Source organism: Rhinolophus ferrumequinum, chromosome 26 (assembly GCF_004115265.2).
Source record: "Rhinolophus ferrumequinum isolate MPI-CBG mRhiFer1 chromosome 26, mRhiFer1_v1.p, whole genome shotgun sequence".
In the NCBI taxonomy this organism is placed as follows: Eukaryota; Metazoa; Chordata; class Mammalia; order Chiroptera; family Rhinolophidae; genus Rhinolophus; species Rhinolophus ferrumequinum.
The window spans coordinates 1,620,556-1,634,057 of record NC_046309.1 but is presented as its reverse complement, the minus strand read 5'-3'; the positions used below and the strand labels follow the sequence as shown (position 1 = coordinate 1,634,057).

The 13,502-nt window shown below is 42.4% G+C and overlaps 1 protein-coding gene across 2 annotated transcripts in view; it reads left to right on the top strand.

Annotated features, from left to right (window-relative positions):
• The window catches only part of RBM33 (RNA binding motif protein 33), an 84,173-nt gene that overhangs the window by 38,268 nt on the left and 32,403 nt on the right, over positions 1–13,502 (top strand). For both annotated transcript variants that reach the window (XM_033099199.1, XM_033099200.1), the window contains exons 10-12: positions 10,249–10,381; positions 10,758–11,101; positions 12,268–12,546. In XM_033099199.1, coding sequence (XP_032955090.1) covers positions 10,249–10,381; positions 10,758–11,101; positions 12,268–12,546 — 756 coding nt within the window. The remainder of the gene's footprint in view (positions 1–10,248; positions 10,382–10,757; positions 11,102–12,267; positions 12,547–13,502) is intronic.

The following is a 13,502-nucleotide window of genomic DNA, read 5'->3' as shown; positions in this document are numbered from 1 at the left end:
GCTATGATACTTCATTTCAGTAGGTATCTTATTTATTATATACGGCATTTAGCAAAAGGGTTTTTTAATGATCTAGGTTATGGTCAGAAGATTATTCAAAAATAGTCAGTGTTGGGTTTAAGGTTCAGAGTTTTTTTAAGAAACTTCCTTGATTTGTAGTTATTTATGAATTATGATATGATTTCTAACACTGATTCTTACTTGTTTCGTTCCCTTACTTTAGCTAATTTTTTTCTTTAAATTACTTACCAACTTGTAAAAACTAGTTATTTTTTAAAAATTAGGTGAGACTTATTGAGTACAATTTCCTATTTGAAGCACTTGTCTAAATAGCTAAGATGTTTTAATTGCATTACCCCAGGATAAGCTTGTATGTGTTTTGTCATTAGGTACACTTCTTCTGGTGAGGTAGTTTAACTGCTAGTTATTATAAAACGCTAACACTTTGAGTACTTTAGAAAGTGAACATCTGTGTTAAAATCATTTTGGGACTTTTTTTTTTGTGTGTGTTTTGTTTTATAGGGATAAAGTTTGATGTGAAAGAGTGATCATAGTTTAAGAAAAACATAAAGCAATGCTGTATGTAAGCACATTGTAAAAACGTGTTTACTAATATAAAATTAGAATAATCATTTGCAATTTTCATCAACTTACATCTTCTAATTGGGCAAATATAACTTTATCTGATACTAGAGGAAGCAAACCTCATACTTGAGTACGTTACAAGAAGATAATGAAAGAAAATTCTTGCGAGAAATTGAACTTCTTTATAAGTTACGTGGTAGCATGAGGATGGTGAATATTGTTGAACTGCTTTTGGCAGAGTTTGTGCAGCGCCTAATGTTTTGTCTTGTTTTTGAGCTCGGAAGTGTGCTAGGACGATGGGAAATAGTTGAGCTAGAAATTAGTCACATGGATGATATAATCTGAGAAATGTTTTCTTCAGTTTATTTACTACTGTTTAACATGTATCTTTTTTAAGCCTCAAATGCTTGGTCTTTAGCTGAAGTTACAGTGAACTTGGGTTCTAGAGAATGCGGTGCTCTACTTATTTCTGTAATCAGTCTCTGCTGGAGAAAATAATCAGATGTGGAATCTATTTTTAAAAAGTACAATAGAGGTATTGCGTTTTTTAAAAGTGCATCAAAATCATTTTGGGAAGGAAGATTAATTCTAGGTCATCTCCTGTTGTTTGACTTAGGCCAGACTTTCTGAGTAAAGCTGTTTTTTCCCTTTTCTAGTACTGAGGTAAACTTGGTTGCTATTAATGGAAACGTAGTTTCGTGAGCCTTTGGTGAGTTCCTTCTTCCTGCCAAACGCTCTCCTAGTCCCCAAGCCATAAAATGGACCAGGCAGATTACAGGAAGCCCAGCTTTTGTCCTCATGACAATTTTCACCTGAGTAAAATTATAAAAATAGCGAAGGCAGTGTTGTTGTGGCTTAACCAAGGCCCTTGGAGATTTCTTACTGGTGGCAGGGTGCCCTGTGGGCTCTGTCCTGGCACTTTCTAATGGGACGGGGGTAGGCAGTATTCACTAACCTGAATCTTGCTTTTTGAAACGAGCGTGTGCACATACACGTTAAGCTTCATCAGCGGGTATGTGTGAATGAGCACCTTCACGGCACACAAAAAGATGGGACTTACAGAAATGTATTGGACGAGCGGACGGAGTCCGCTGTGATGCTGCCTATCCTATCCCCCGCCTGTGCCCATGTGAGTGCCCAGGGCTCCTCGGAGAGCTGCTCTTCTGCGGGCAGCTTCATACTGCCTGCCCGTTTTGTGTGAGCGCCTGGCTCCTGTCTGCAGGTAAACTAGCGTCCCAGCCGTCCTGGGCCTGGGGAGGGGGTGCTGCCCTGGCCTTGGGCCTCGTGCACAGACGGTGCAGATGATAGTAGTTGAGTGATTGTACGCTGGGATTTACTATGGGTTATCCTGCTACCTACGAGGAGCTACGTAAAATGAGTAGAGAAGGGTACATATTAATTTTTTACTTTTTGTTGTTTTCAAGGATACGGGTGTAAATTTGCACAGTAGGATTATATCCTGCACGTTTAACTATAGGAAGTCAGCTCTCGTCACCTGACTGAAGAGTAGAAAGGGCAGACAGTGGGACACAAGTACACGAGATTTCCAGGTTTTAAAGGGATTAAAATATATAGCTGGTATTAACGATCGGGTGTCCCTTCTCTTCCCCAGCACTGTCCTACTTTCTTAATAGTCCATTTTGTTTGACAACTTTATGAAAACTTGAGAAATTCTTAAATTCGAGCTAGTATGCCAAGAAATTGTGCTAAATGACAGTGCCTCCAGTTCTTTAAATAAAAATCACAGGGAACTCTAGACAACCTAATATGAGACTTTTCATAGAATTGTTGAAAAGCATTTTTAAAAAAATCAAATCTTGGGGCAAAATACCGTGTTCTGGGCTATGCGTGATGTAGCAAAACGAAAATTTTTATTTTCTGTTAATGAATTTTACTTAGAGAATTGAATAAACCGCTTTCAAAACAAAGATTTTAAATGTCAAACTTAAGAAATGGGTCCTTATTTTTGATCGTTTTGGAAAAGACTGCTTCAGCTCTGACACTGAGCCAGCACTGCTTTGGCTGGTGGTGGTGGGGTGTCGGGTTGGGAGTCCCCCCTCCTACCCGTTCTGGAAGTCAGTGAAGTGCTTTGTGCTTAGGTTATCGTCTAAAAATCAGAGTCATGTATTTAATTTTAGTTAGGGACACGGCTGGCAGTGCTAAACTCAAAAATGTTTCTTCTCACTCAAACTTTTATTTCCAGGACTATTTTGATTTTGGTTTTTTTAAATCAGAATTACGAATCTTTTTTTGGAAATACAAATGGCTCTCAGTCGGTAGCATATCAGAATGAATCTTTTTCATGCTCCTTTTCATATCGGAATATTAATCTGTCGAATGGAAATTTATCTCATTTATGTAGTGAATACTAACACGAATTGGTTGGCACAGGCAGGAAGCATATTCCTCAGGCTTCCTGGGAGGGGCCGTCGCTCTCTCCGCTTCAGCGCCTTTGCTTCTGTCCATTCTTGCCATCAGCCACCCACTCACCCCGGGTCCACTTTTCCTTCCTGTCAGGACCTTTAAATGGAGTTTAATAGAACAGTTTCTTTTTTGTTTTGTTGTAGGGGGCCGGGGTGGGGAGGCTAATTTACCTTCTGCAGATAAGTTTCTATCTCTGTGTTTGTGTGAATTCTGTGTTTAATTCCAAATGTTTTTCGTTTTACACGTGTTGTTAGTCTTAATAGGGTTCTCTTTCCACAAAGTCTCTCCCTGCTGTTTTGGTCATTAATATAAAGCCCTTATGTATTTGTCCTCAAAGAGATGTTTATTGTTTTTAAAGTTTACCCACTTGAAAAAATAACACCAGAATGTTGATTAATAATTTAAATGTTGCTTTGAGATTTCACTGACCTTACTTGTTTTCGGTGTCAGTGCAACTGCAGTTTTTCAGTAGAGGAGTAACTCACTCCCAAGTCACTCACATTTAAAGATTCTTGACCCAGGGTATTTTAAACCCTATTCAGTGGTTGATTTTCCATTGGAATGTTGCATGAATGCTGGTATTTCAAGGGTAGCTAGTTAAATACTAAGTAGTTTGGCTGCTGAATAATTTCTTGGTGATCTTTGTTTAAATTAAAACTAAGAATGTTAAGAAAGACTACACTTTCAAGTTTAAATTAGTCTTCTTGGCGATTCCATTATTACTTAGGCAGAGGTTTGCATTTGCATCCGCTGTGCGCTCTCGCTCTCGGTGCCTCACAGGTAGGCCTGGCTGCAGTGTTTCCACGGAAGGGGTGCCTGGGACCAGGTGGTGGTGATTGACAGTTCCTGGATGTGTTTTACATGGCATTTCATGCAAATCATGTTTGATGAGACTGCTGCATCAAATTACATTTCTTTCTGATTACAGCCCTCGCAGATGTGAATCCACACGCTGTTCCATCTAGGAAAAAAGTCCTTCTTTTGAAGCTTCCTGTTTTAGCTACCTTCCTGCAATGCTTTGTAATTACTAGCAGCACTTACAGCCGAGAAGGAATGACGGGATTTCTCTTATCAGATCTATGGGTAGTCACAGGCGAATGTGGGATGAGATCCTTCCAGCTGTCAAACATTGTCAGGCTTGCAAGGAGTGAATGCAGCTTAAAATGCAGGTGACATAATCCCCAACACCCTCCTTTTGCTAGTGGGTTTCTGATTAATCATGATTACCATACATTATCATACCATCAAATTTAATCATATCAATGAATTGCCATCTGCAGCAAGAACAGAAGCAGCTAAACACTGTGCTAACAGCTCTCTCCAGTACGCAGGCCGCCCACTCCACTTCTGTCCTGTCAGCATCCATCTCTGAGTGTCGGGTGGACACAGGCTGGGTGGGCGTCCACATGAAGAGCTCAAAGGCCAGCGAATCCTCATGGAAATCATACAGAGTAGGTTTCTTGTACAGGAACTGACCCGTTCAGACACATTGTAAAAACTGCATTATAAAGCGTGTGATAAACTATGTTAAAAGTTTAATGTTCGGCTAAGTAACTGTCACATCGAAGTGAAAGCCTTTCACAACCCCCGCCCCCCTCACTCCCGCAGGTATGTAGTGTTGTGTGTAGTAGGCTTAAACGTTGAGCTGAATTTGCCCATCTGTAATTTAATAATTCAGCCTGTGAAATGCTGACAGTAGCGCTGTTTCGAAGTCTTAGAACTCTTATCTGTGCCAGGAACGTCTCCATGCCTGTTTCTAGTGATGTGTCCTGCCAAGCACCCCAGTCTTTAAAAAAATATATTTATTTTACCAGGAGTCTTTGAAGACCCATTGTTCTATTTAGATATATTTTTAAGATAAACTTTAAAAAAGGCCCTATTTTTTTATAAAGTACCTGAAAGCACTTCTTCCAAAAGATTAGATTTTTTTTTAATTTTAAAAATTTAGACTTTTTGATGTACAAGTCTGAATTTTAACGAGTGCATACAGTTGTGTGAACACCACAATTAAGATGGGGAATTGTGCTGTCACCCCAGAAGACTTCGGCTGGCTGCCCCCTTGTTGTCAGCACCTCTCCCCACCCCAGCCCCTGGCAACCCCAGACCTGTGTCTAGCCCTCGAATCCTATTGTATGTGTACAGGGAGCACGTGACATGCTTGGCTTGGAGTCTGGCTTCTTTTGCTTAGCGCAGTGCTAGCGCTTGGGATCCACTGATCCACTGGCTGCACCTAGCAGAGGTGTGTCCTTTTTATTGCTAAGTGTTATTCCATGTGTGGGGTGCCACAGTTGGCCCTTTCCTCAGCAAGACGCTCGGGTTGCTGCCAGTCTCTGGCTGTTACGAATCAAGTTGCTGTAAGCAAGTTTCTGTAAGCGTTTTTGTGCACTTGGTAGTAAGTAGCTAGGAGTGGGGGTGTGGATTTTGTGGTAGGTGTCTCCCCAGATGAGAGCTGTAAAACAAATCGACTGGGTGCTTTCGATTGATAGAGGATACTGTGGCTTCCTTTTTTTATCAGCCCTTTTTTGAATGATGAAGTCCAGTTCTTCTAGAGCAGAAAGTGCTGAAGGACAGTGGCAATGAGAAAAGTTACTGAATGATTACTGACTACCAGATTTTGCTCAGGGCTTGTGTTTGGCATGGGCAGGTGTCATTTTCTCCATTGTACAGATGGTGCAACTGAGTCTTGGAAAGATTAAATGGCCTAAGTTCCACCTAACGGGGTGCAGCAGGAATGAAGGCAATCTGTCTCTTCAGCACACTGTACCTTTTCCCCCTCTAGACGTCAGCGTGCACCTTGTAAACTGGGGGAAAGGAATGCCGTCTGGGAAGGTGGACCGTAACTGTATAAGATTGTGACATCACTAAGTGTTCCATGGAATAGTTTGCTGTGGACGGGCCTGCCATTGGGTAGGCTGGTTGGGGGCGGGCTGAGGTGCAGGAATAAAGGGTTTTGCATTTTGTGAAACTGCACTGTTTTGTACTGAAGAGAAGATGTTATAACGTGGAGTGCATGCTCTAGTATCAGTGCTGGCATTATCTTTCTGTCAGTGTGTTCACGTCTGGGTGGTGCCCCCCTCCCCCACCCCATGAAACCTGGTGCTTGACACTGGGTATATGCTTCTTTGAAGTGTTTACAATGCATCTGTAAATATAAAAGTCTAGGAAAGTGGACAAGGCACGCAACCTGAAAGAAAAAGAAATCTATGGAAACTACTGAAATAAGAGGATTAACAGAGGGCTATAATTTTAATTGTCAGGGGTCATTGGTGGTCTTTCATCTTTTTATTTAACCCATTTATTTAGAATTAACTGAGAAGCCTTTCTTACATAGTTCTTTGCATTTTAAGTGAGATTAAGAAATGAAAACATGTAGCAGAAGGTTGTAATTTATTGAAAGATTTGTGAAGTTTCAATGACATTGTTAAGGTATTTAATTAGTCTTATTAAAATATACCAACTGACCCTTTTAGGGAAGCTGATAAGTCATATAATAGCTGTTAGAGCCGCTTTATTCTTTGCATTATACGATTAACTGTGCTAAGCAATTTATGCAAAGTTTTCATCTTTCTTTTTTGTAAGTTATCAATTCTTTCTGAATAGGATTAATATAGATAACATCATGTAATTAACAAGAGATGCAAAAAAGTAAAAGTACAATTTGTGTAAGAATTACATGAAAGAGAAAGATAATTTCTTACCTTGGGTTTTTTAAGGGATATAAAGAACAGCAAAACAGCAATTATTTGAAAGGATTAAGGTAGCCTTTTCTTTCCACGGGTAGAATTGTATTAGTACTAAAGGTTCACAGCTCACTAACAATCTTAAAATAATTCTACATTTGCTAGAGGGAATTGGTTGGTGATTTATTATCCTTTCTATCCATGAAATGATGGAAGTCCTTACGTGAATGACCCATCAAGAGGACCTGGCGGGCAGTGTCAGACTTTGGGGCCGGGCCCACCCCAGGACAGGGTGCTGGGTGGCAGGGCCGGTGGGGTCGTAGAAAGAGCACTTTATAAACCAAGAGAGAAAAAGTGGTTCGTGTCTTGAGTTGTTTATTGACAAGTGTAACTTTGGGTAATTCACTTTTCACTCTGTAAACCTGAATTTCTTCATCCTTTAAAGGAAAAGTTAATTGTTCTGCCGGTTTCCTGCCACTGTGTTTATGAAAGATGTTGTACTTGGCTTTTGTCACTCCGGATGTGAAAGAGGCTACATGTAACAAGATTGAGTTCATGGTGACTAAAAACCAAGTGTTACTTGTACATAAAAATGAGCAAGTTCTGGGTTGGTGTAGCCATTCTGTGACGTTATGAGGGACCTGTATTTTTTTCTACCAATTCCAGGCAGGGGGCACATGCAGCTGGGGTGGCCCATCTGCCGGTGCCTGGTCACCCAGAACCCCTCTTGTTACAAGTTGGCGTTTGGAGTTTTTAGCTGGTACAGTGTTGTCCTTCTGTCACTGAGGAAGAAGTGAGAATTTATACTAGGTAAGCAGTTAGCAATCTTTTCCATGTGGCTAAAACTTTCAACTTGCTGCATGATTCCAAGAACATGGAGAGACCCAGTGTTCCCAAGAGTTGGCTTAAACCCTCAGGGCTCTCCAGGCCAGGTCCCTTAGACTGTCCCCATGGCAGCTGACGCCACTTCTGTACCTGAGTGGCTTTTCCCAGGTGCCATTCCATTGTGAGACCAACCCTCCGAACCCGTATCTAGATTGTCCTGTGCAGACAGACCGACACACACCAACTTACAAATGGCCACCACTCAGATATTTGAAGAGAGCGATTGTGTATCACTTTAAGGTTGAAAATGTTTTTCACTTGTCTTCAGGGAGGTGTTAATATTTTACTGACTTATAAGCCAAAAACCTCTTGAGAAATAACCTATTTTTTCATTTTTAAAAGATTTAATTTCAGTAATTCCTTTTATCTTTTACATCAGTAGCTTGTTTCAGGCTGTGGTGCTGTCCCTTCTCCGTGCTTTAGCATAAGTTTTGATCTGTGGGTTTTGCATTTCTCAGTGTAAATTATTTTGATGACTCTTATGCGTCTCTTCTGTACTTAACCTGTTTGAAACTCTTTCCTGGTGTCCCCTCCCCCCAAAGAGGGACAGTCAGGTATATATTGAAATAGTTTAAGGAAACAAGCCGTTTAAGTGAAAATGGGTTTTACTGAGAGTGAGCATTGCAGATTTGTGTGGGCAGGTTGCATGGACTGGAGACGGTGTGCCAGAGGGCAGGCAGTTTTTAACTTTATTTCCTCTGCCACCCAAGAAAAAGGGTTTCAGCAGTTTTTTGAAATAATAACAGGACTTTGATTGCTAATTTATTATCATCCAGAAAAGTTTTGAAGATGATTTTAAAATACTTTTCTCACAGTGTATATGTGAGAAAAAAGTACATAAAACTAAAGATAGCATACTTGCGCTATATTCTATAAATAAATACTTTATTAGCAAGTATCCTTTTTAAGTTACCTTGTGAAATACACATGAAAATACATACTACATTTCATTGACTTCAAACAAAACACCATGTTTTTAACACATGAGGAAGACTGCGGCAGTGGAAGAAGGCAACTTCAGGGAACCTGCTGATGCAGAGTTATAATTAACTGTGAGAGCCTGTGCTACAGAAGTGTTTTCCTAGCACATTATGAGGTTGGTGCAAAAGTAATTGCAGTTTGTAAGATTAAAAATAATTGCAAAAACCACAGTTATTTTTGCACCAACCTAATACTATCTTTATCATAGTAAAAATACTAAATATTGAACAGTGTCTATATCAAAGCATCATCTCGCTTAAGTCTCAAATTAACCTGATAAAATATATACATTTATTAGGGGCAGAAAGCGTTCTAATTTGGTCTGGACGTATACCATTGTATTGTCAACTACAAACCTCACCTTTCTCAGTCACTGACTCTTATTGCTTTGGGAGTGTCTTAATTGATGCCTGTACCTGGAGGTGAGAAGGGGGCGGTCTCTATTGTCAGAAGTTGGTAAGGTGAGAATTTCCTTGATTTCACCTCAAGTAGTAGACAAAGACTACAAGAATTCAAGACCTTCTGTGCCATGTGTGTCAGTAAGTGCCTAACATCTGTGTTTTTATAAAGGTGCAATATTTATGTTTAAACATAATTTCTGTAACGTTATATTGCCATAGGTCTTGGGGGTTTGTGGTGGTTGTACTGGCGTTCATTTTGCATTATTCTTAAAATGCCATGCATGGGTAGAGCAGACTTCTAAAGAGAGAAGGAAGGCAAGTGTAGTTTGCAAAAGCATTTTCAATGCTATAAAATGATGTCATTTAGTAGTAACAGCTAATATTAAAGAAATGACAGGAAAAGCATTAGAATTTTAAGTTCATGATAAAGGAGTGTGATTTTTAAAAGTTGAGAAATACTGGCTGAGTTTCAAAGAATGAGGTGTTATTAAATGAAAATTACCTTGATGATATGTATAATTAATGAATTCTTTCTGGAGAAGTGAAAAAAACTGTGAGGCTTGCTTTATATATGCCTCCCAAGAAAACATGAGGCTTTCTTAAGAAAATACGGTGTTTTTAAAAATCCCTGAATTCTTGAAAGGCCAACTGAAAAATGAAGTGATTTTAGTTTGTATCTATAGAGTTCTAGAAACACATAGTTATTGAAAAATGTTTAGCTTTAAGAGTTCAGAATATTTTATCCAATGGAATCCAACGGTGTAATAATATTCCTTTTGTAGTAACATGGTTTCTTAACTATTTTGCGTTTTCCTGTTTTGTCAGGTTGCTGATTTTTGTTATAGTATAAATTAGATTTCCTTTTTCTTCTGAAGTAAAGCAGCTTCATAGCTGTAGCTTATGGTTGTGTTAAAAAGGTAGCAAAGGACGGCACATTTGAGAAGATAAATGTCAGGAACGTGGAGAGTAGACATTTAGTCTTTCGGATTAATGGGCGGGGAGGTCAGTAATTGCATGACTGTCAATAAGCTTAAAAATAGTATTTGTGTGGAGCTATAGCAATATGAAAATATGGAATTCATGTTTAGATGCTGCATTTTGATGTTTGATTGTTTCGTTACGGCAGAATCACTGATTTTGTAACATGTAGTTATATATGTGGGGTGGGGAATGGGGGCTGTAGGAGGTAAGTTACTTGACGTTTGCAGAGGAAAACTTGGAACCGTGTCTTCATTTTGGAAGACTACAGATTCTTTTCCTGCCTTTCATCCTGTTTTTCTGTTGTTCTTCAGGGCCCGCCAGAATTCCCTCAGCACACCCCTGGACCTGTTCCCAACAATTTTAGCCAGCCCCCACGGCTTCCTCTTCAGGACCAGTGGAGAGCCCCGCCCCCTCCCCAGGAGAGAGACCCTTTCTTCTTAGGAGGTAAAGGATGGCAGGAACAGAGCTGGATTGGGTGATGTGCCTAAAAAGCACATTTATGTTTTAAACCGAATTAGCTCCCACTGGGAGATTTGATTAGAGTGTCAGATGTTTGTATTATAGCACCTCTGTGTTCCGTTCCAAAGGCTAAAATTGGACATGACTGGTAACTTCGCATACAAAGGGGGAAATCATTTACAGAAAGTGACTGATGATGCAGTCGAGAAATTAGAGGCAAAGTCTGGACTTTCTTCTCAAACGTTCGCTCCCTGCCACACTTGTAATTTGAGGCGGGAGGAAGGAAGAGTGCGGTGCACAGTTTTTCTGTCAGGTGCGTGCTCTGTGTGACCAGAGGGTGACGGTCCTTCCTGCCGTGCAGTTTCAGGTGACCCACGGTTCCCGAGTCATCTCTTCCTGGAGCAGCGCAGCCCCCCTCCACCGCCACCGCCGCCCACACTTCTCAGCAGCAGTCACCCGGTGCCCACGCCCAGCCCCTTACCGTTCACTCAGCCGGGACCGGCGTTTACTCAGCAAGGACAGCAGCCAGTGTTCCCCCGGGAGAGGCCCGTCCGGCCCGGCCTGCAGCCTCCAGGCCCAGTGGGTATCCTTCACTTCAGCCAGCCGGGGGCAGCAGCCACGCGGCCCTTCATCCCTCCGCGGCAGCCCTTCCTGCCTGGCCCGGGTCAGCCGTTTCTGCCCGCGCACGCGCAGCCCAGCATGCAGGTAGGTCCGCCTGGCGGGCAGCTGCCTGGTGTGTCGGACCCGGTTTCACACTGTTGTGCTTGTCTAGTCTGCTAAGGTGTGGGGGTGAAAGGGTAAGACTGCAGAGCGTAGACTGCTGTTTATTAAAGGCAGCTGTCTCGACAGTATGTTTATCTGCTTAATTGGAAGAGAAGTGGAAAAGGTCATTTTTTTGAGAAATGAAAATTCAGTATTAAGATTTTTAAAAGGATATACTGCTAATACAGTTTTGAAAATAACTTTGCTCACCTTTGGCAGAGTCGTACAAGGTTTAGCAATGGAAAAAAAGCTCTGTATCGCATTCTGTTCCTGCAGTCTGTAATGGGAAGGTTCTTTGCGGGGAGGGAGCTGGTGCGCTGTTCAGTCCCTCCCTGTTGGAAGAGTTGAGTGCCCTCTGCTGACGGCTTGTGTCTCCCGGGCTGCCTTGGTTCTGTGAAGTCCTTCTTACCTGTCCGTTTCTTCTTGTACTTGACGTTTATTATTAAAATGGATAGCGACGGTATGCTTAGCTTAATCAACGATTAGGAGCACATAGGGTTTGTATCTGAGTAAAAAGGAAATTGATTATTTAGGGTGGTAAAGGAGGACGCAATGGTTTTTTGTTTTTTTAATTAAACACACGGTGACTCCATCTTCATTGCAGAGCTATCTGAGCATAGATAAGGATTTAAAGAGGAAATTAAATACGCCTGTCAGCTGAAACAGCCGCCACCAGCACTGGGTGCCACCAGCACTGGGTGCCCCTGTGTTGCAGTCTTCTTTTGGTGCCCCCGTCCTCCTCAGCACGCTGTGCCCATGGCTGTGGAATGACCTTTCACTACACCATGTAAACTGCTGCCCAAGGCTGCGTTTTCTGGCTGACACGAGTTTGTGTTGGTGGTTTCAGCACTTTGGTACGAAAATAACGTACCCCAGGGAACATCCTGGAGGCTGTGTTTCCATCCCGAGTAACGTCCGTAGGACAGACCTGGAGTTTCAGGAGAACAAGGATTTAGGGCAAATACCGTGTTACCTTCACCGGCAAATCTACAGTGAAACTGTACCACTTCGTTTCCGCCTGCTGGTGGGGTTTTTAAGGGAATGGCTGAATTGGAACATAACTAGTAACATCTGTTGATAAACTGTTTCTCTTTCTTTTGGCACGGAAGGGGCCCCTGCACCCCCCTCTGCCCCCGCCACACCAGCCCCAGCCGCAGCCCCAGCCGCCCCCACTGCAGCCGCCCCCGCAGCACCAGCCGCCCCCGCAGCACCAGCCGCCCCCGCAGCACCAGCCGCACGCACCGCCGCCCCCGCACCAGCACCTGTCTGTGCCACCGCCGCCTCTGATGCCCATGGCGCAACCCCAGTTCCGGCCTCACGTGCAGACGGCTCAGCCCCCGCCGAGCAGCAGCCGGGTGCAGTGCCCCCAGCGCCAGGGCCTGCGGCATGTAAGTGTCCGCTGGTCTCCAGCCTCTTCCCCGCAGAACTTCAGGGCCCAACTGGGGAGTCGAGCTACTTTCCAGCTCTGATTTAATTAACAAAACATGCAGTGCATTTTTCTACAGTGAGTGCATGTTTAAAAACCGCTTAGGAGATTGGGTTTCTTGACTATAGAAATTGACAACGTCCCTTTGTGCCTGAAAGACTGTATTCATATTATTTACTTTAGCATCTTACTTTTGTATATCTGGTATTCCTATAGATGATATTATTGATTAATGGACACATGACTTCATAGAATACTTCAGGTGACACACTACGTTTTGCCAGTTACTTATTTTTTGATGCACAGATTATCTCTGTCTCCTTGGGCCCTGAATAAATAAGTGAACTCAGGAAGAACTTGTGGAGTATCTCCTGTTGCCGGGCACTCCTGTAGCACCTGGGAGTACAGCAGTGAACAAGAGAGACAGATTTCTTGCCTTTTTGGAGCTTCTATTTAACTGTGGGAGACTAACCGTGCATTTATTTGTGAGGTTACACTCAGGACCATCAAGAAGTATGTGCTTGCTCATGCATCGAAAGAAACTGGGAAGTGTGTGTGGCTTTAAAGTAAGACAGTAGTCATTGCTACTGTGCCTTGTCCTCCATTAAATACCTAATCCTTTTATGAACAGCCCAGTGGTGAGAATTCTAGGCTGTGAGGTGAGAAGGGGGTTTTCCTTTTAGCACGGTCCCTTGTGACCTTGAGCCGCAAGCATCACTTAGCTGTTTTTAATCTCAAATTTTCTCGTCTCTGCATCTTTCTTTCTTAAAGTAACATTGAGATTAAATGATGGAAGAAGGATTTCAGGTCTGGGAAGAGGCTGGCTTGTAGCCTAGGCTTCATTTTGTTAGAGCAGCAGCAGGCTGCACGTCCGGCTTGTGCACTTGCACACTGACGGGCGAGCCGTCGCACGTCTCT